This window comes from Thunnus albacares, chromosome 5 (assembly GCF_914725855.1).
Source record: "Thunnus albacares chromosome 5, fThuAlb1.1, whole genome shotgun sequence".
Taxonomy (NCBI): Eukaryota; Metazoa; Chordata; class Actinopteri; order Scombriformes; family Scombridae; genus Thunnus; species Thunnus albacares.
The window spans coordinates 28,771,132-28,789,134 of record NC_058110.1 but is presented as its reverse complement, the minus strand read 5'-3'; the positions used below and the strand labels follow the sequence as shown (position 1 = coordinate 28,789,134).

Here is an 18,003-nt window from a genome sequence, read left to right as displayed (position 1 = left end):
TGCAGCAAGGCAGCAACCCTAAACACACAAGTCGCTCTACCAAAGAATGGCTAAAACAGAAGAAAGGTGATGTTTTGTGATGGAAAAGAATCAATGTCCTGACCTTAATCCTATAAAAATGTTGTGGAAATTCATGCAAAGAAACCCACCAACATCCCTGAGCTGAGACTGTTCTGTAAGGAGGAATGGGCTAAAATTCCTCCAAGTCAATGTGCAGGACTGATAAACAGTTACCGGAAACATTTAGTTGAAGTTATTGCCGAAAAAGGGGGTCACGCTTTTTACTGAAAGCGAGGGTTCACATACTTTTGCCTCACACAAATATGTAAGATTGGATCATTCCCCTCGATATGTAAATGAATAAGTTCCCTTTATCTAGTTTTAGTACTTCTGTGAAAATCTGATCACTTTTTCAATCATATTAATGCAGAAATAGAGAAAAATCTAAAGGGTTCACAAACTTTCAAGAACCACTGTACATGAACACTTGCGAGGTTTAACCATGTCATAACAGTATATAAAACAGAAAATCACAAAAAGCATTATATGTCCCCTTTACAGATATCAGAACATCCTTCTTTGGAATTAAAACGCTACACAGGTTTATGATTTTTGTTAAAATATACAGCTTTATAGGTGAACACGTTGGCTTACTCTTGCTATTTATAAAAAAAAATGATGCATTTATTGTCTTTTCACACTCTGCAGCATCTACTTTCCATTGTTTACAAGAAATATGTTAGCATTAGCGACTTGCTAACTGCTCATCAACCGTGACTCAGCAGAATAAACTCTCAGACCTGTCTGCAGTTTAATTTATGCTAACCACACTATAAAACATCATACAAACACAGTACATAAGATTAAGAATATACTGTATTTACAAAACAGATTCAACATCACAAATTTGTATGAAAACTAAGAAAACAACGCTGCGTTAACTTTACCATGAAAACACTCAGAAACACCATTCCCATTAAAGCTAAAATAACTTTACATGAAAGCTAATTGAGATTCTTTTGCACTTCCAGTTATGACTGCCGACCCATTTCCAACATAGTGTCACTTAATCTTGTTGCAACTGATAGGCAGGGACATCTTATGCAACCACAGCACATATATATATATATCTATAAATAAAAATACAAAACTGTAAAACATCCATAAATACAAATTTAAAAGAAAATACTTCATGCACATTAATCTGTTGGTTATAAAGGCAGATCTAGTCCTGTTTAAGGGTCACGGGGGAAGAAAAGGAGATGCTACTTATCACAAGCAATAGTGTATCAACCCGGTACAAATTCACGTCACATGCAACCATCCTGAAATTCTGCAGCTTTCTCAGCACACCCTGGAGTGCAGGATATCTCTCCTGGTAAGTTTCAGTTAAGCCGTCTAATCTGTGATTAGTGTTCATATCAATTATGATTGTCGACAGTTTTTTGGAATGTACACAGATTATTGCCGTTTCTTACCAAATATTTGGCTTCTTCAAATTTAAATTTACTGTGTTTGTAGTAAAAAAAATATAAATCCACAGTGATCCACAGCTAACAGACATGTCCATACATAGAAACACCCAGCCTCATTGGAGACTGTCTCATCCACCGTGTGGGAGACTCTCATAGGGAAAGGTTTAGGGAAGCAGCTGTGCACTTTATCAAAGGCAGAGAAGTTAACCAGATGTGCCTTTGTTAAACTAATCAGTTAGTCCTCATCCTTGAAGTTTTTTCTCTTATAAACACAGAAACAAACTGTTTGAGATCACTTCTAATAACATATATCCAGAAGGGTTGAGTCAAGAGCACATAAATCCAGTTGCTCTTGATACATCTTTCTTAAATAATTGTCTGTCAATCGACTGATCGATTAATCACTGCAGCTCTAGTTCTCATCACTCGTAGTTGCAGTGGTTGTTTTCTTCTCTCTGGGCGTCATGGGGACAGCGATAAGCCCGTCACAGCTTGGCACAACAGAATGAGACAAAGTAAACACCGTACTTGAAAACCTACTTGGACAAGTGAGAAATAAGCTTGCAATCTTGCATTTTCTGTTTTACAAGAGAAAGGACTTCAATAATGAGAACTAACTGTTTGCTTTGGGAAATACACATCTGTTTAAAGGCACCCTGTGGAGTTTCTGACCTCTAGTAGCGCTGTTGGAGCAACAGCGGGGCCAGCACTATAAACACAAATGTGCCTAACTGAGTAACTGAGTTACACCATTGGTCAGCCGAATGCCACCACTTACTGTATCCATTTCAAATTCATACACGGTCCAGCTTGTTATGAGAGGGTCTCGGTTTTGTTTGTCTCATGCAAGTGCACACAGATGATGCAATACACGATCCTTCCAGTGGTTTTCACGCTGTTGCCAGGATCTACAAGCAGCTGCAATGAGCCAAGAAAAGCAGACATGCGCCAACAAAGGCAGGAAAGAAGAAGACTGCAAGCTAGTAAACAAAAATACTTCAAAATTAGGCTTTGCAAATGTTTTTGAGGAAGAAAATGCATTCAACGCTATTGTTAGAGCTCAAAGGATACACACAATGTGTTTTGGTGAGTAATATTCAATGTAAACATGACTTTTCTCTCTACAGGGTGCCTTTAACTACCACACCTCTGATAGAGAGCAGCAGAAAGCCGCTAACCTAAAGAGACAGCCCCAAACGAGAAGCCTTTTTCAGTACGACAGCTTGACACTTTAACTTAACACAGCTTTAGCATTGTGATGAGGTAAATTCACAGTAAACTACTGATGGTACAACGAGGGGGAACAGATCGAAAGAGTCCAAACTCAGTGCGCTGGGTTCACGTCCTGGTTCTGGTTGAGATTGATGTTGAGATTGTTGAGCGCCTGGTGACGCTGGTGCCGGTGGAGGTTAATGGCGTTTGTCTCGGGTACGTCAACAGGTTCGAATGCACTGGACACCAGGGGCATGAACTGACGGAATATGCTGACGCTGCCATGCCAGAAGGTGGGCTGAGGTAGTCGTCCAGCAAGAGTCCATGTGCGGGTTGCCGGGTCGTACGCCTCCACCACGTCTGACAGCTCAAACGTGTTGTCGTAACCGCCAGACACGTATAATTTACCGCCCAGGGCTGCCACACTGCCTCCAACATGAACCTGAACACAGAAATTAAATTAAGAACATTTGCTTCATGTTGTACCAAACTTAACAGGTTTATGTCACATCTTAAGAGGCAGTAACAAATTATATTTCATGTTGACAAAGCTCTGAGTAATCACACCGAACTCAAATAGCCGTATTCATTTATCACTTTCACTGTATTCAGAAAAGTAAAATTAACTATTACACTGCAGTTATTTCTTTATATGTACGTATTTATAACTACAGCACACTAGCAGACAAACATCTGATGTGAAATACAAACCTGGTTCATCGGACTAATTTTGTCCCACTCGTTCTTTTGAGGATTATAAACATCAACCTCGGCTGAATCATCCCTAAAAAAAAAACACAGACAACAAGTCAAACCGCTGCCAAAAAAAACGCTGCTTCAGTTCTGTTCACTGAGTATTACACCAGCGATGTATCAAAGTCTCAATCATATCCTAAAAATACATGTAAGGACATTTATAACAAATCTTATCAACACTGTAATAATATAATACATTTATGTGTATGTAGAAAAATGTTATTTTTATGAAGAATAATCTATTAACAAATGGATAGCCAAAAAAAACTAAAAACAGAAGTACAAAGATTTTTAAAATCTATGAGCCAACAAGTCATTAAATGAGTCATTTGTAAAGATAAAAATGCTAAATTTATCTGGTTTCAGCTTCTTAAATGTGAATATTTTCTCTTTTCTTTGGTTTTCTATGATGATAAACTGGAGATCTTTGGGTTGTGGACTGTTATTTGGGACAAAACAAGACACTTAAGGTTACATCTTGAGCTTTGTGAAACTGTGATCAACATTTTTTTGGTTTTTTACCATTTTCTGACTTCTTATAGACACAACTACTTATCGATTAATCAAGAAAATAATCAATTAGCTGCAGCCCTCATGGAAACTAAATTCACACTAAACCACTTTTATAACATAATTACATTTTGTACATTGATTTGTACTAAAAAGCACCAAATTTGAAAAGACCTTCCTTTGTGATTTCTTACAGCAGAAAACTGGGAACCAAAGAGGAACTTGGGCGATCGTTCATTAGATGATATAGTCTGGATTCATTTATCATAAAGTGTTTATAGTTAATATCTAGATTATTGTTCTAAAAGGAAACTATCAGTGTCTTAACGTCAGATAGTAGTCGATTCTTTCTTTGTGCTAAACGAAAGCATAAAGGTTGAGTTCAGATACGTAACTGACGTCTCCTCACCTCACAAAGTAGATGAGTCTGTTGAGGGTCAGAGTTTTCGGTGTGAAGGACCACGGGGGGATCTGTCCACAGTTGACCATGGACCAGCGGTTGGTGTCTGCGTCATAGCTCTGGATGGCCATGGTGTCCTCTCCGGTCAGACAGCCGATAGCGTACAGGCGTCCGGCGCACGTGGTGGTGGAGCAGTTGTCCATGGGGTGCAGCATCGGCGGTAAGGCCTCCCAGCAGTCCAGCGCGTGGTCGTAGCGTTCGGTGCTGTCCGACGCCACCACGTAGAGCTGACCTTTCAGCACGCAGGAGCTGTGGTACTCACGGGCCTTCAGCATGGGCGCCACCTCCGTCCACTCGTTCACGCTGGACTTGTAGCGCCACACGCAGTCATAGAGGCGGGAGCCGTCGGAGCCACCTGCAGGACACAGACGTGAAGTTTCAGCGGTTAACATCAAATAATTCTGGGGCTGTGGTTTTGATGTGTCCCCTATAGACTCCCTAGAATCTAGAGCTGCAATGATTAATCGATTAGTTGATCGACAGAAAATTAATTGGAAACTATTTTGATGATTAAATAATTGTTTAGTCATTTGCTGGTTTTACCTTATACCTAATTTTTTTCTGTGACATTCATAACAGTAAACTGAATATATCTGGATTTTAGACTGTTGTCAGACAAAAGAAGACATTTGAAGACGTCACCTTGGGTCTTTGGAAATTATTACGGGTATTTTTCACTATTTTCTGACATTACTGACATCAAGAAAATAATCTGTAGATTAATTGATAATGAAAATAATCATTAGTTAGTTGCAGCCCTAAAGTCATCTCAATCCTCCAGGTAATAACAGTGCTGTTAGAAATTTAACGCTTTTTAAGACCTTTTAAGCCCCCAACAAAGGAATTTTAATACCCTTTCCACAGCAGAACACATTTACCTTAGGAGTGGTAAATATGTTTTTACATTACACTCATTTGGCACTTTTGTCCAAAGTGAAAATTAAGTGCATTCAAACCATGTAAGAGCAAGAGCCAGATATCATCTAAAACTGGGAGTGAATCTCTTTTAAACTAAAAGTGTGTTGTACAGTATAAATGCTTAAAGATTTATTTATTCTTTTTGTTGTTGAAATGTATTATATGTAATACTGTGTGTCTCCATATAACAAATGAGTTCATGGTCACATAAAATAATAAAAATATAGTGATAAAAGTGTGAACAATTTAAAATCCGAATTTTAAGACCTTTTATCATTAAAAATAAGACAAAAATATGCACATTTTTAATCAAAAGCACAACTTTTTAAGACTTTTTAAGGATCTGCAGACACCCTGTCCATTCCTTGTCTTTACAGTAGCTCAGTTTATGATAGAAGATCATTCTAGACATCATGTGACGCAGCTATTTGCAGTTCCCCTTCTCAACACGTCCAACAGCAAAAGGTTTTATATCTGTTGTCCTTAAAAAACCCCCTATGTCCATTTGAAGCAGCCCAGACACCAAATATATAAATAATAACTCAAAAATAAATTAAAATAAATTGTATCAAGTGTAATATGAATCTGCCAGTCAACGTTACGCAATTATTTGCTGCTGCTGCTGTTATTTCTGTTAACGAGGGAGTGAGCTAACGTTGCTAAATTTACGGCCCACTATCAGTTTCTTGCAGGAGTCACAAGCTCGGAGTCTAAAAGATGATTTCTCTGAGGGGAAAGACCGGCCTTATTTTCAGACTTGGTCTGGCTGCCGGTGACGAAGATGATGATGATGATGAAGATGATAACGATAACCACTGCAGTCCTGGCAGCACATCATGTCCTGCCTCACTTTCCCCTCCTTCACACATGTAGTCACTACCCAAAGAGCCTGCGGTTTATTTATAAGCACTGTCTGACGGCCATTTCATAAGATGAAGGAGCGGGAATGGAAATCTACTGACTGGAGCTTTCACACACTACAGTGACTCAACATACACAGTAACTGTAACACGTCGTCTGAGGTCTGTTTCTTCAGAAAGTGGGACACCAGACGCAGCTGAATATCAACTTCAAACAACATACGAGAACCTGATGGAACAAAATACATTTCAAGTTGAATGTTGTCTTCACTCCGTCCATTTTATAACGGAGTAAATGATCTAGAGCCGCAACGATTGGCTGTCAGCTATTAAATTAAATATTCAACTATTTTGATAATTGATGAATCATTTTGAGTCGTTTCTTTAGAAGACGTTTCCAAATTCTCTGATTCAAGCTTCTTAAATGGGAATATTTTCTGGTTTCTTTAGTCCTCCAGAACAGTAAAGTGAATATCTTTGGGTTGAAACTTGAAGACATCACCCTGGGCTTTGTGATCAAATGTGATCTGATATTTTATGGACTAAACAACTAATCGATTAATTGAGAAAATAATCTACAGATTAATCGATAATGAAAATGATTGTTAGTTGCAGCCTTAAAATTATACCATGCTACATTTATTAACACATTTATCAGACCACACTCATATTAATATCCTCAGTGCAAATGACCAAGACAACAATGAAATTTGAGTTTTTATATCAGACCTTAATATTCAGATTTCACTTCATTTTCAAAAACCACTACAGTACTTGTCAGACCTGGACTAGACTAACAAAGACTCCAGAGACTGTTTAAAACAGTTTTAGATTTGTGAGACCTTTATTATTATTGTTATTATTATTATTTGTGATTTCACTGATTTTTCTTGCATAAAAAAACAACTGAAATCAATTTTTGTTTTCATAACTTAAAGAAAGTCTCACAAATCTGAAAGTGAGTTTTAAAGCCCCCCAACACATTTTTAATCCCGTGTCAATGTGTTAATTGTTCATAAATCTCTTGTCATATGACAAATATGTGTCAAAAAATCTGTATCAGAGTATTTTCACATCAAAATCTCTGTCTTTTTCTCTTCCTGTAAAACAGTTTCAGATGTTTGATGACTCATCCTGCACTCAGGATTGTTTACAAAAGTTAATCTAATCAAATATGACTATGGGAGAGTAGCTAGCCGTCATATTAAACAGTGGGTCGTAGTAGCTAACAGAGAGAGACAGGAAGAGGTGTGTGTTTTTCATTTCCAAAGCAACGTGGCTGACGTCTAATTCATTCATCTCCTCGTCCTCCTCATGATGTAACAGCAGGTGAAGGAGGTGTGAGTGGAGCCAACAATCTCACCGCAGCTCTGTATCGCGCTAAACTCTAAGGCCCGCCCACTTTTTAGCAGTCTAATCAAATGTGAAAGATTTGATTTAAATCCCTCTCGTAACTGCACACTACTCAAATATTCTGTTTCACTGGGAAATACGTCACAGTGCAGAGGCTTAAGGCGCTCTAACTTCTGTTTCACCGGGCTTTTAAACAGCCCGAGTTAAGATTTTTAACACGATAACGATCGATTTAACACGTTTCCACAACTATTAATGGTTCCAAAACTGAAAACTGGATGCTTTAGTCATTTAATTTTCCCTTATCTTTCCTTTCAACCTCTGACGCCAACTTCAGCGTTGTGCCTTCTGATACAAACAATCTATTACAGAGATATGGTGATGTGGGGCACCCAGGTAGCCTACTGGTTAAGATGCATATTACATAACCACAGCGTCTATGGTTACAGGTTGTTGCAGGTCATATCTCCTACCCCTGTTTCCCATCTCTCTGCACTTTTAACTATTAAATAAAGGCAAAAAAATGCCTAAAGCAATCTTTAAAAGAAAAATAAATACTGTGCTATGACTGCAAATAATAAAGTGTAAAAAGGTGTTTGAATGTCAAAATTTATCTTACCTGTGACATACATGTCACTTCCAAGGGCAGCTATGCTGTAGCCTCCTCCGAGGTGGTCGGGGAACTCAGCCAGGTAGCGCCACTGTCCAGTCTGTGGGTTGTAACAGTCCACAGTGACCAGTTCATCACAGTCCTGGTCGCAGCCTCCCACCACCACCAGGATTTCTGCCAGTCCCGTGGATGGCCGTGGCCGCATGCGGTGGCAGGGTCTGTCGTGGCGGTCATACTCACAGGACTGGAAGCTACGGGCTTCGTTCACCATGCGAAGGCAGGTGGGTGAAAGGTAGACGAGCGGGTCGCTCTCCACGTGAGCCAACAGATAGAACCTCCTGACGAACGGGAGGCGGACCTGCTGGAGGAGCTCGGGCCAGTAGTGCAGTCTCCGCTGGAGGTCGGCCTTCACCCAACGAACCGCGATTTGATAAACCGTCTCCTCCTTGTCCACACATAGCTCATCGTCTGACACGAACTCGAGGAGGCGCTTCCACGGCAACCGCTCAAAGTCCGTCCCTTTAGCCAGCTCCATTATGTTTTTGAGGACAAAGCGTCGCGCGCTGACCGCCAGCTCTCGGCAAGCGTAGGCTTCCGCAAAGTCCTGGATCTCTAAGCAGTTGGAAACATCCAGCCGCTGCTCCAGAAAAGCGCAGCAGGCCTCTTTGACAGACGGGAACTGAAACAGATCGGCCGTCTTCAGCAGGAGGTCCACGTTATCCTGAGTGACGGTGACTCGTCCCGTGTAGCAGAAGTCCACCAGCAGACCTAAAAGCTCAGCCGACACCTCATGCAGAACTACGCGGTCCATAACGCTCTCCCTCAGCGTCCCGGCGAACATAGCCCGGAAGTAGGTGCTGGCAGCGGCCAACACCGTGCGGTGACAGTGGAACTCGCGGCCCTCGGCGCACAAAGTCACATCGAAAAACTTTCGTTCGGCGCGGAGTTCGTGGATTCCCCGCAGCAGGTTGAAGGCGTGGGCCGTGTCGAAAAAAGGCAGGGTGGATGGTTGCGTCTGTAAGACCGGCTTTTCCATCTCGCCTCTCTCTGGGTGTCTCAGTTTCCGGTGGTTGTGCTCAGAATGCTGTTAGCATCTAAAACAAATACATAAGAAACACACGTCAAACAAACCCTACATATGTTACTTAACATTTTCAAACATGAATCTTAACATAATAAAGGAATTTAGCAACAGTTATGAAGACTTTTAACAAAATTTAACAAAGTTTCACAGTTAAAAAAGTTCTATCAAAGATAAAAAACACAAAAGTTATGTATAAATGTACATTTTTACAACCTCAGTGGCAGATCAAATGTTAAAAATCAAACACAATTAAACTGATTTCCATCATTTGATTTCTCTGTTAAGTAGCAGTCACTGTAGAAACTCTCCAGCCAAATTTACACAAATAAATTTTGGATTTTTAGATAAAAAAAAAAAACCCTAAACGTTTCTTTCCCGTACCTGACAAGCCCTTCCAGGCACGTTTCACAAGCAAAGTGACACAACAGCCTAGAATATACGACAGCGAAGCTCAGCTCCGGTGAACACAACCAGCTCTTTACCCGTGTTTAAGAAAGAGAGCTGTCTTGTGCTCTGGGGCTATAAATACACCAGCAGTGTCCATTTCCAGGGAAGGGTGGGGGCTGGGGGTGGGGGGGGGGGGGGCAGTTTTAGGGAGAACACCTAACATGCCGTGGAGCCGAGGCTGTGGGTAGAGTCCAAACACCCCCCCCCCACACACCCCCCGCTGGTATGTCTCTGTGGTCAGTCAGTCAGTCAGTGTGAGTAAGAGGTCTTTGAGTGAAGAGCCAGCTGAGCCCGGGCCTCCTCACCACCATCAGCACAGCAAGCAGACCAAAACACAGAACTTCCTGTCATAACACCCGGTAATCGGCTTATAAAAGCAACACCGGAGCGCAGACCTGCTCTGATAACGACAGACAAACTGAAACTGGGACGGCTCAAGTATCAAAAACTATATTAATCGACATGAGGTATCAAAACTAATGATAGACTTACTGTAAATTGACAGCAAAGAGATTTAATGTACCAGTATACTACACGTGGTATAACGTACCAGTATACTACACGTGGTATAACGTACCAATATACTACACGTGGTATAACTCCACCTTCTTCCAATATTTTTGTTTTGTGATCCCAAAATCTTACAGAATGTGATTTATTTAAAGTTAAAATATGTTAAAGTGAAGACACTTATTCCCAACATTGTGCCGAGATGTTAAAAGAAGAAGAAGCACAACACAAAAATAAACAATAAATTACTGAAATCCCAAATGACACATCACCACAACTTGAATAAATATGCAGTTATGTGATTTTTTTTTTTTAGCCATGCTAGTAACGTGGCTCTAGGGAGGCGATGTGGGTTTGTTGGTCAGTCCACCACTAAGGCTGACATATCTCAACAACTGTTGGATGAATTGCCATGAAATTGATGAATCCTCCTGAGTCTACTGACTATTCATCTAGCGCTGACAGTTGGTCAAAAGTTTCACTTATCTAGTAAAGTATCTCGACATCTACTCGAAGGATTGGCGCATTTTGAACAGACCTTCTCATTGCCAGATGACCTTAGTGATCTCCTGAAATTCCTTCTAGCGCCACCTTGAGGTTGACATTTGTGGTTTTTAGTGAAATGTCTCAACAACAACCTTGACGTTCGGTTCAGACATGCGTGTCCCAATCAGGACGGATTATAATAACTTTAGTGATGCTCTGACTTTTCATCAAGCTCCATCGTCAGGTCAAAATATTGACCAAATATGACCAAATAATTGCAAAACTAATGAGATTCACATCAGCCTCGACTGTAGTTTGCATTGGGTGCTAATTAGCAAATATTAGCATGCTGATATGCTGATGGTGAACAAGGTAAACGTTGCACCTATTAAACATCAGCACATTGACATTGTCAGTGTGAGAGTGTTACCAGCCTCTCAAATCTGAAAAATGTGCTTCTTTTCTTTACTTTAAATTATAATAAATTGAATATCTTTGGGGTTTGGACGGTTGGTTGGACAAAACAAGACATTTATAGATGTTATCTTTGGCTTGTGATGGTCATTTTTCACAATTTTCTGATGTTTTATTGACCAAACGATTAAAAAAAGAACATAATGAAAACATTAATCATTAATGAAATAATTATTATTTGCAGCCCTGCTCATGAATATTCAAAATAATGATATATTACATTTGAAAAGACTGCTTCAACTTCTGAAATGTACTATAATCTTGCAAATCATCAGACTGTTAACTCAGATGTTTAGTAGATTTTTACACTGTATTGTGGTTTAAATTTAAGTTGTTCACACCAGGAGAAAAAGAAAAGACAGTAAAAATAAGTAAAACACTTCTTATAAAACACAAATTGCTATCGAGTCAGTATGAACCGGCGTTAAATGTCCGTCCAACCTACTTGTCAATATTTGGAGATGATCATTCCTTCTCAAAATACACAGGTATCTGCTTACAGAGATTTGTTTAAAGGTTGTAATAAAGCCTCCGGTTCTCTGGCCAAAGGACTTAGCACACATTCCACACAGGGGTTCAACAATGCAGGCGTCCGCACGGCTCTGCAAGGGATCAAACTGCGCTCTCCTGAAGGGCAGACAGGGCCTCCACAGAGCTATGATACATACTGTACAATCCAGACCTACACTGAAAAACACACGTCTTCCTCACGTCTGTGTAAGAGATCGTCTTTATGTTAGAGGAGGTAATGACATTTCCTTACACGGAGGTGATGAGTTTTTCCCACTGCACTGTTACAAGGAAACTTTCCTTTCCAAAAGCGCGTTCAACTATTGAATCACCTTTTTTACCTAAATGTTTTAGCTATTTTATATAGGGCTGAAACTAATTAACTATTTTCCTTAATGATTAATCTGTTGATTATTTGTTTGATTAGTTGTTTGGTCTATAAAATGGTGAAAAATGTCGTTTCTCAAAGCCCAAAAGTCTTGTTTTGTCCTGACAGTCCACAACCCAAAGATATTCAATTTATTATAATAGAAAACTAAAGAAACTAGAAAATAATCACATTTGAAAGCTGGAATCATATAATTTGGAAAATGTCTTCTTTAAAAATGACTCATGCTGATTAATCGATTAGCAAAATAGTTGGCGATTAATTTAACGGTTGGAAACTAACAGCAAAGGCGATTATTTCTTTCCCAAAATAGGGTAGGTCCTGTAGCTAGGACTATTGAGCAACTTACAATCAGTGTGTTTACCAACCGGCTCCAGGAATAGACGACAGAAATTTATACTCTCAAAGGAAGGGAGAGCGGGAAGGTCAGAGGGAGGGAAACAGCGGAGGTGCAGAAACAATCTCACTGGTATGAGAGAGGAGCGCAGAGAGATCTTTTTAACGGCCGGCGTATGACTGTTCACAGGTGGGTGGGAGGGTTGTGGGAGGCTTTATGGGTGAAAGGGAACCTATGAACCCTATCATCACGTACTGTAACATTATTATCATGTCTCAACTCATGACCTGCGGTTATATTCAGGAGAAAAACACTCAGAGAGGTACAATGCCGTTAGTCAGAGGGGCAAACCTCTTACGGGATGGTTGTTATTTTCTATTCCTTAAAAAGGTTGATGAGAGGGTTTATGTCTGTTTTTGGGAACTATGATGCTAGTGTATCTGTAGCCAGACAAACAATCGAAACTACTGTAAGTAGAAACTGATTATTTTGACTGTAAGGCACTGACTAATCCCACTGAATCAGAGTTAAAACATCCAAGAACAGAACTAAAGCCGCATTCAGACCAAAACTGGCAATGTGGCACCATGGCGCAGGTGTCTGCGATGGTGGAGACGTGTTGTTGAAGGTACCGGAAAGACAATGAAATACAGTCATGGACGTCGAGTCGGAGTTACAGATTAACGTATTTAAGGACTTATCAGAAGCCAAAACATCACAGACAGGATTTTACAACTCTGGAAAGTTATCACGGTGGCAAATGTTTTATCCTTCGTCATCGAACATGGCGTTCACGTTACAAAGTAATCTACCAGGAATGTGCGCTTGCATGTATGTGATTGGTAAGGTTGGGTACTGAACTCTGTACTTTTAAGGGTACCGACCGAATTACGTCAGTACTACCAAGTATGTTTTCGTATCTTGAAAGCAGGTTGTGTTTTGCCTTCAAATAAACATTAATAAGATTCCATATGAGCCTTTTGAAAAATCACCCATGCACCTTAAATTTATCTCCTGTGAGGTCAAGTCCTGTGGAGCTGATTGGTTCATTCTTGTCACATGAGCTGCGGTGCGCTTGCTGCATTCGAAAACGTCTCGGTGCTCCGCGGACGCGTCAGAAAAAACAGGCACATTGCAACAAATGCGTGCTGCATCAGTTTTGCTTTTGGTTTTGAGCGCACTTGTCGCATGTCTTCAATTAAAATAATGAATTTGTGCGCAAAAGACGCAACATCTTAAAGGCCTCTAAATCCTCCCATTTGAGACATTGAAACCATCTAATGTTTGGCGTTTTTGCTTAAAAATGATTACTCAAACGATAAATCAATATAGTCAAAATAGTTGCCAATTAATTTTTCTATTTATAATTAGTTGCAGCTCCAGTGAAGTTTGGAGGATTTTCTTTGTCTGAGTATCTTTTAGGTTTTGGACTACCGGTCAGACAAAACAAGACATCTGATGACATCAACTTGATGATTAGGCAATTGCGATGATCATTTTTCAATTTTTTCAAGTTTTATAGAAAACATGAGAGATTCATTAATCAAGAAAATAATTGTGAGAGTAATCAGTTATGAATATAATCTTTAGTTAAAGCTGTACACTCTAATATTTGCTAATGAGCTCGAAACACAAAGTACAGCTGAGACTGATGGGAATGACTTCGTTTTGCAGGTATTTGGTCATAAACCAAATGACTCAAGATACACAGTCGAATCAGAGTCGCTTGAAGTTTTCAAAATTTTCACCTCATGATGATGTTTGATTAAAAGTTATCACAATTCACCCTGAGGGGAACGTCTGTGCTGTTTTTCCTTGGAAATCCATTCAATATTTGTTGAGACATTTCGTATTAAACCACAAATGTGAACCTCATGGTGGTGCTACGTCACGGCATTAACAGTCAGTGGATGGATCAGTGAAATCAGCCTCTGGGCACCATGTATGTACAAAATATAATCTCAATCCATCCAACAGTTGTTGAGATATTCCAGCCTGAGCGACTGATATTGCCATCCTTCCCTAAAAAGGCTAAAAATACAAATGCAAAAAAAAAAAAAAAAAAAAAAAAATTCAAAAGGCAGAAGCATCATCTTGTAAAAACCATCTTGCAACATTTAAATCTAGAAAAAAAAAATAAGTTTGATTTATTCACTGCAAGGCATAACTTTGAGCCACAGCTTCATAAAACTATGTGACTTCTAAGAGTCCAAGTATTCAGCGAGGTTTTGTTTATGTGGGAGCCGTTCCGTGCATGTGAACGGGCTAAATCAAAAACAGACTCGTCTTACATGTAGCTGCTGCTCACAATGTGTCTCCTTTCTCTTGCTAGCGTTGCCTCTTGCAGGTGCGAGCTTGCAACTACCACCGAAAGATCATTTACATACAGGCCTCGACACCGTTTTGCATTTTTGTCACCTCGGTATCAACGGTAGAACATGTCTCCTATGTGCAGAATTAGCCTGTTGAAACGCGGCTATTCATATTTAATTATTTGAATTCACTTTGAATATCAAAATACATGATGGAGAATATGAAAAGAAGGATGTAAAGACTTCTATAACCCGCTCTACACCATAAAAGTAGTCAGATTCATGAGGTCTTAGCACTGCACCTGGTGCACCAACAATCACACTACAACAGCTGCTCACTCTCTGCCGTCGCTCCAGGCTGACGAGGCCAACGCAGCCATCAGAGTGGAGCAATATAAACCCCTGGTTCTCCACAGCTGAGCCTGGCCTGGCCATAAAAAGGCAACCCCAGACTCCCAACCAGCACGAGGCTGCTAGCAGCAACAACACTCAGATAAAGAGACAGTATGAGATATATTCTTGGTACTCTGATGCCAGTGTCTAATCTTAATAATGCAGTTTTGTCGTAGAGCTTATCAGAGCTGCAATGATTAATCGATTAGTCAGAAAATCACTATTTTGATAAGCCTAAATGCCAAAAAAATGTGCTGGTAGAAGCTTCTGAAATGTGAGAGTTTTAAGCTTTTCCTTTCTCATACATGATAGTGAACTCAATATCTTTGGATTTTGATCAGACAAAACATTTGAAGACGTCATTGTGAAATCACCATCATAGTTTTTCTCTCATTTTATAAAAACAACAATTAATCAAGAAAATAACCGTCAGATAAATCACTAATGAAAATAGTCTTCTCTCGCAGGCCGAGAGTTTATGATGCAATCCTGCACGCAAGACACTATCTGAGGGGACCTAATGGTTTCAGTTAGGACGCCAACTAACGATTATAAAATGTCAATAAAAATGGTTAAAATGCTGATCATTAGACTTGTCACTACTCTGCGGTGGACAAACTGTATAATGCAGAATCGACTGACATATATGCAACATCAGTAGATCTGCAATGGGCTAATATTAGCTGATTTATTGGTCTGACTCTGAGTTGTGCCATTTTGCAGTCATGTTACTTTTTGATACTTAAAGTACAATTCACTGTCAATACTTATGTACTTTTACTTACATATAATTTTGAATGCTGAGCTTCTAATTGTGATGGAGTACTTTTATAGTGTTTTATTGCTACTTTTACTTAAATAAAAGGTATTTTTATCTACTTTCTCCACTACTTGAGGAAGTCAGTGAATCAATTCCAGTCCAAGAGGAACTTTTTGTCACTTAACTTAAAGTACGTGTGTTTCCAAGTGAATAAAGCAGCACATTATTCATCAGTCTTGTACTTAATTTTACTGTAGAGCTGCAACTAATCATTATTTTCATTATCAAATAAGAGTATTTTCTCGTTTAATCGTAGTTGTTTGTTCTATAAAATGTCAGTACAAAAAATAAAAACAAAACAAACAAACAAAAAATGTCGATCACTTTTTCCTACAGCCCAACAACATGTCCTAAAATGTTTTGTTTCATCCACAACAGTCCATAATCCAAATATATCCAGTTTACTCATAAAAGACTAAGTAAAGTACTAAGTAAAGGGTTTCTTCTCTACTTCCTCCACTACTGTGCCCTTCTGAAGTGTCCATGAGCAAATCAGTGAACCAACTCCAGTTCAAATGGAACTTTTTTTTTTGTCAGTCTGGCTGTTTCCAAAGTGAATAAACCAGCACATTATTCATCAGACTTGTACCGGGAATGCTGGGAATAATCCATTTCAGTGCCACACAGAAGGCTTGTTATAAAAAGTAATCTACTCTTTTCATCTGCTCCTGCATTCCTATAATTCCTGCTCCTGTAGCAACACTTAGTAGTTATGTGTATCATTCAGGCCATACAGCCATACATGTCCATATTATTGAGCACAGTGAGGCTTCAGTCCCAAATTGCTTTTGGAGGAGGAAAAAAAAAAAAAAAAAAAAGTCTCTCCTCCATCCACAGCCTTGTTTGGCCTGTAGACAATATTCAAATGTTGGAGCTAACACTAGATTATAGCTCAGATACCATGTTAGGCCCATTTAGCCGCACAGACACACAGATGTATTGCCATTAAAAGCTAAATATTGTGATTCATTATTATGCTAATGACACAACAGCACAGTATGATTATAAACTGTTTAGCAACTTCTGTCAAGCTAATCAACTTGCCGCATTTCTACACGCCCGTTCATGTGCTGTTAGACAGCTGTTTATAACACAGTATAGTGTACATATAAAACAATATTTACTATAATGACATTACACATGATTAACGCCGTTTAAGAACATAAAAGTGTAATTTTCATACGAAGCTTGAAACGATATTTTCCTTTCGGACATAATGTAACGTTGCTGCTTATGTTAAGCTATCCTCCGCTTTGGAGAAAACAACGACCTTCAAAAACAGGCCAAATCATCTTTAATCAGCTTACCGGTGTTTGTCCTCGTCGGATGTTATAATCTTTACAGAGTATAAGGTGTTAACAGCTTACAAACCGAGCCGAAATGAAACTTTGATGCCGCGGATCTCTCTGGCCTCCTCTGCGCCATGATACCCTGAACTGTACAAGTGTTGCGTTTAAGTGCTGTCGTAAATATCCAACTCCAACAACCGACAGTCCCACATTCTGGTTGTCTGGTTGCAAGGATGGGTTCATAGTTTTTCAAGTGTGTCTTAAAACAACAGTCAGTTGCCAATATGAACACTGAAAGAGGTTTTCCTCGCTGTAATTATTCCTCCTGTTCATACTTTCCATTAAAAGATCCCCTTCAAATGTGTTTTCAATGTAAGTGATGGGGGCCAAAATCAACAGTGTGTCCACACAGTCATTTAGTGAACAAAATGTATTCAAAAGTATATCTGAAGCTTATATGAGGCTTCAGCAATCTGAGTTAGTCATATCAAGTGGATATCTGCCACGTTTACAGTCTTTTTAGCATCAAATTCCCTCTTTGTGTTTCCTCAGACAGTGTTTCCCCCCTGTTGAGCTGCAGTGGAAGTATAGTAACAAAAGTAGGACTTGGGCACTAAAAAGACTGTAACATTGAAAGATATCTATTTTATTTGACTCATTTGGACAGCTGAAGCTTCATATTAGCTTCAGATAAATGTTTAAGTACATTTGTGCAAAGAAGGAGGACTGTGGATTTTGGCCCCCATCACTTACACTGTAAGTGCATAATGATTGATGATTGATGGCCCGTATGAACAGG

General features: G+C 39.5%; 1 protein-coding gene across 2 annotated transcripts; it reads right to left on the bottom strand.

Annotated features, from left to right (window-relative positions):
* Window positions 1-606: 606 nt before the first annotated feature.
* On the bottom strand, window positions 607-17,359 carry klhl21 (kelch-like family member 21). Of its 2 annotated transcripts, none has more exons than XM_044351779.1 (5): window positions 17,223-17,359; window positions 8,164-9,248; window positions 4,363-4,768; window positions 3,399-3,471; window positions 607-3,129 (listed from the first exon to the last, which is right to left on the bottom strand). In XM_044351779.1, exons 2-5 carry the CDS (start codon window positions 9,188-9,190, stop codon window positions 2,800-2,802), a joined length of 1,836 nt encoding a protein of 611 aa, XP_044207714.1. In that variant the 5' UTR covers window positions 9,191-9,248; window positions 17,223-17,359; the 3' UTR covers window positions 607-2,799. The 2 variants fall into 2 exon arrangements, with proteins under 2 accessions (XP_044207714.1, XP_044207713.1); XM_044351778.1 differs by lacking the exon at window positions 17,223-17,359 and adding an exon at window positions 9,620-9,737.
* Between the last annotated feature and the right edge of the window lie 644 nt (window positions 17,360-18,003).

Coding starts and splice junctions, on each gene's coding strand:
- klhl21 (XM_044351779.1), bottom strand. CDS start 9,190: ATGGAAAAGCCGGTCTTACAGACGCAACCATCCACCCTGCCTTTTTTC. Junction 4,769..8,163: donor AAGTGACATGTATGTCACAG/GTAAGATAAATT, acceptor TGTGTCCTGCAG/GTGGCTCCGACGGCTCCCGC. Junction 3,130..3,398: donor AAATTAGTCCGATGAACCAG/GTTTGTATTTCA, acceptor TTCTGTGTTCAG/GTTCATGTTGGAGGCAGTGT.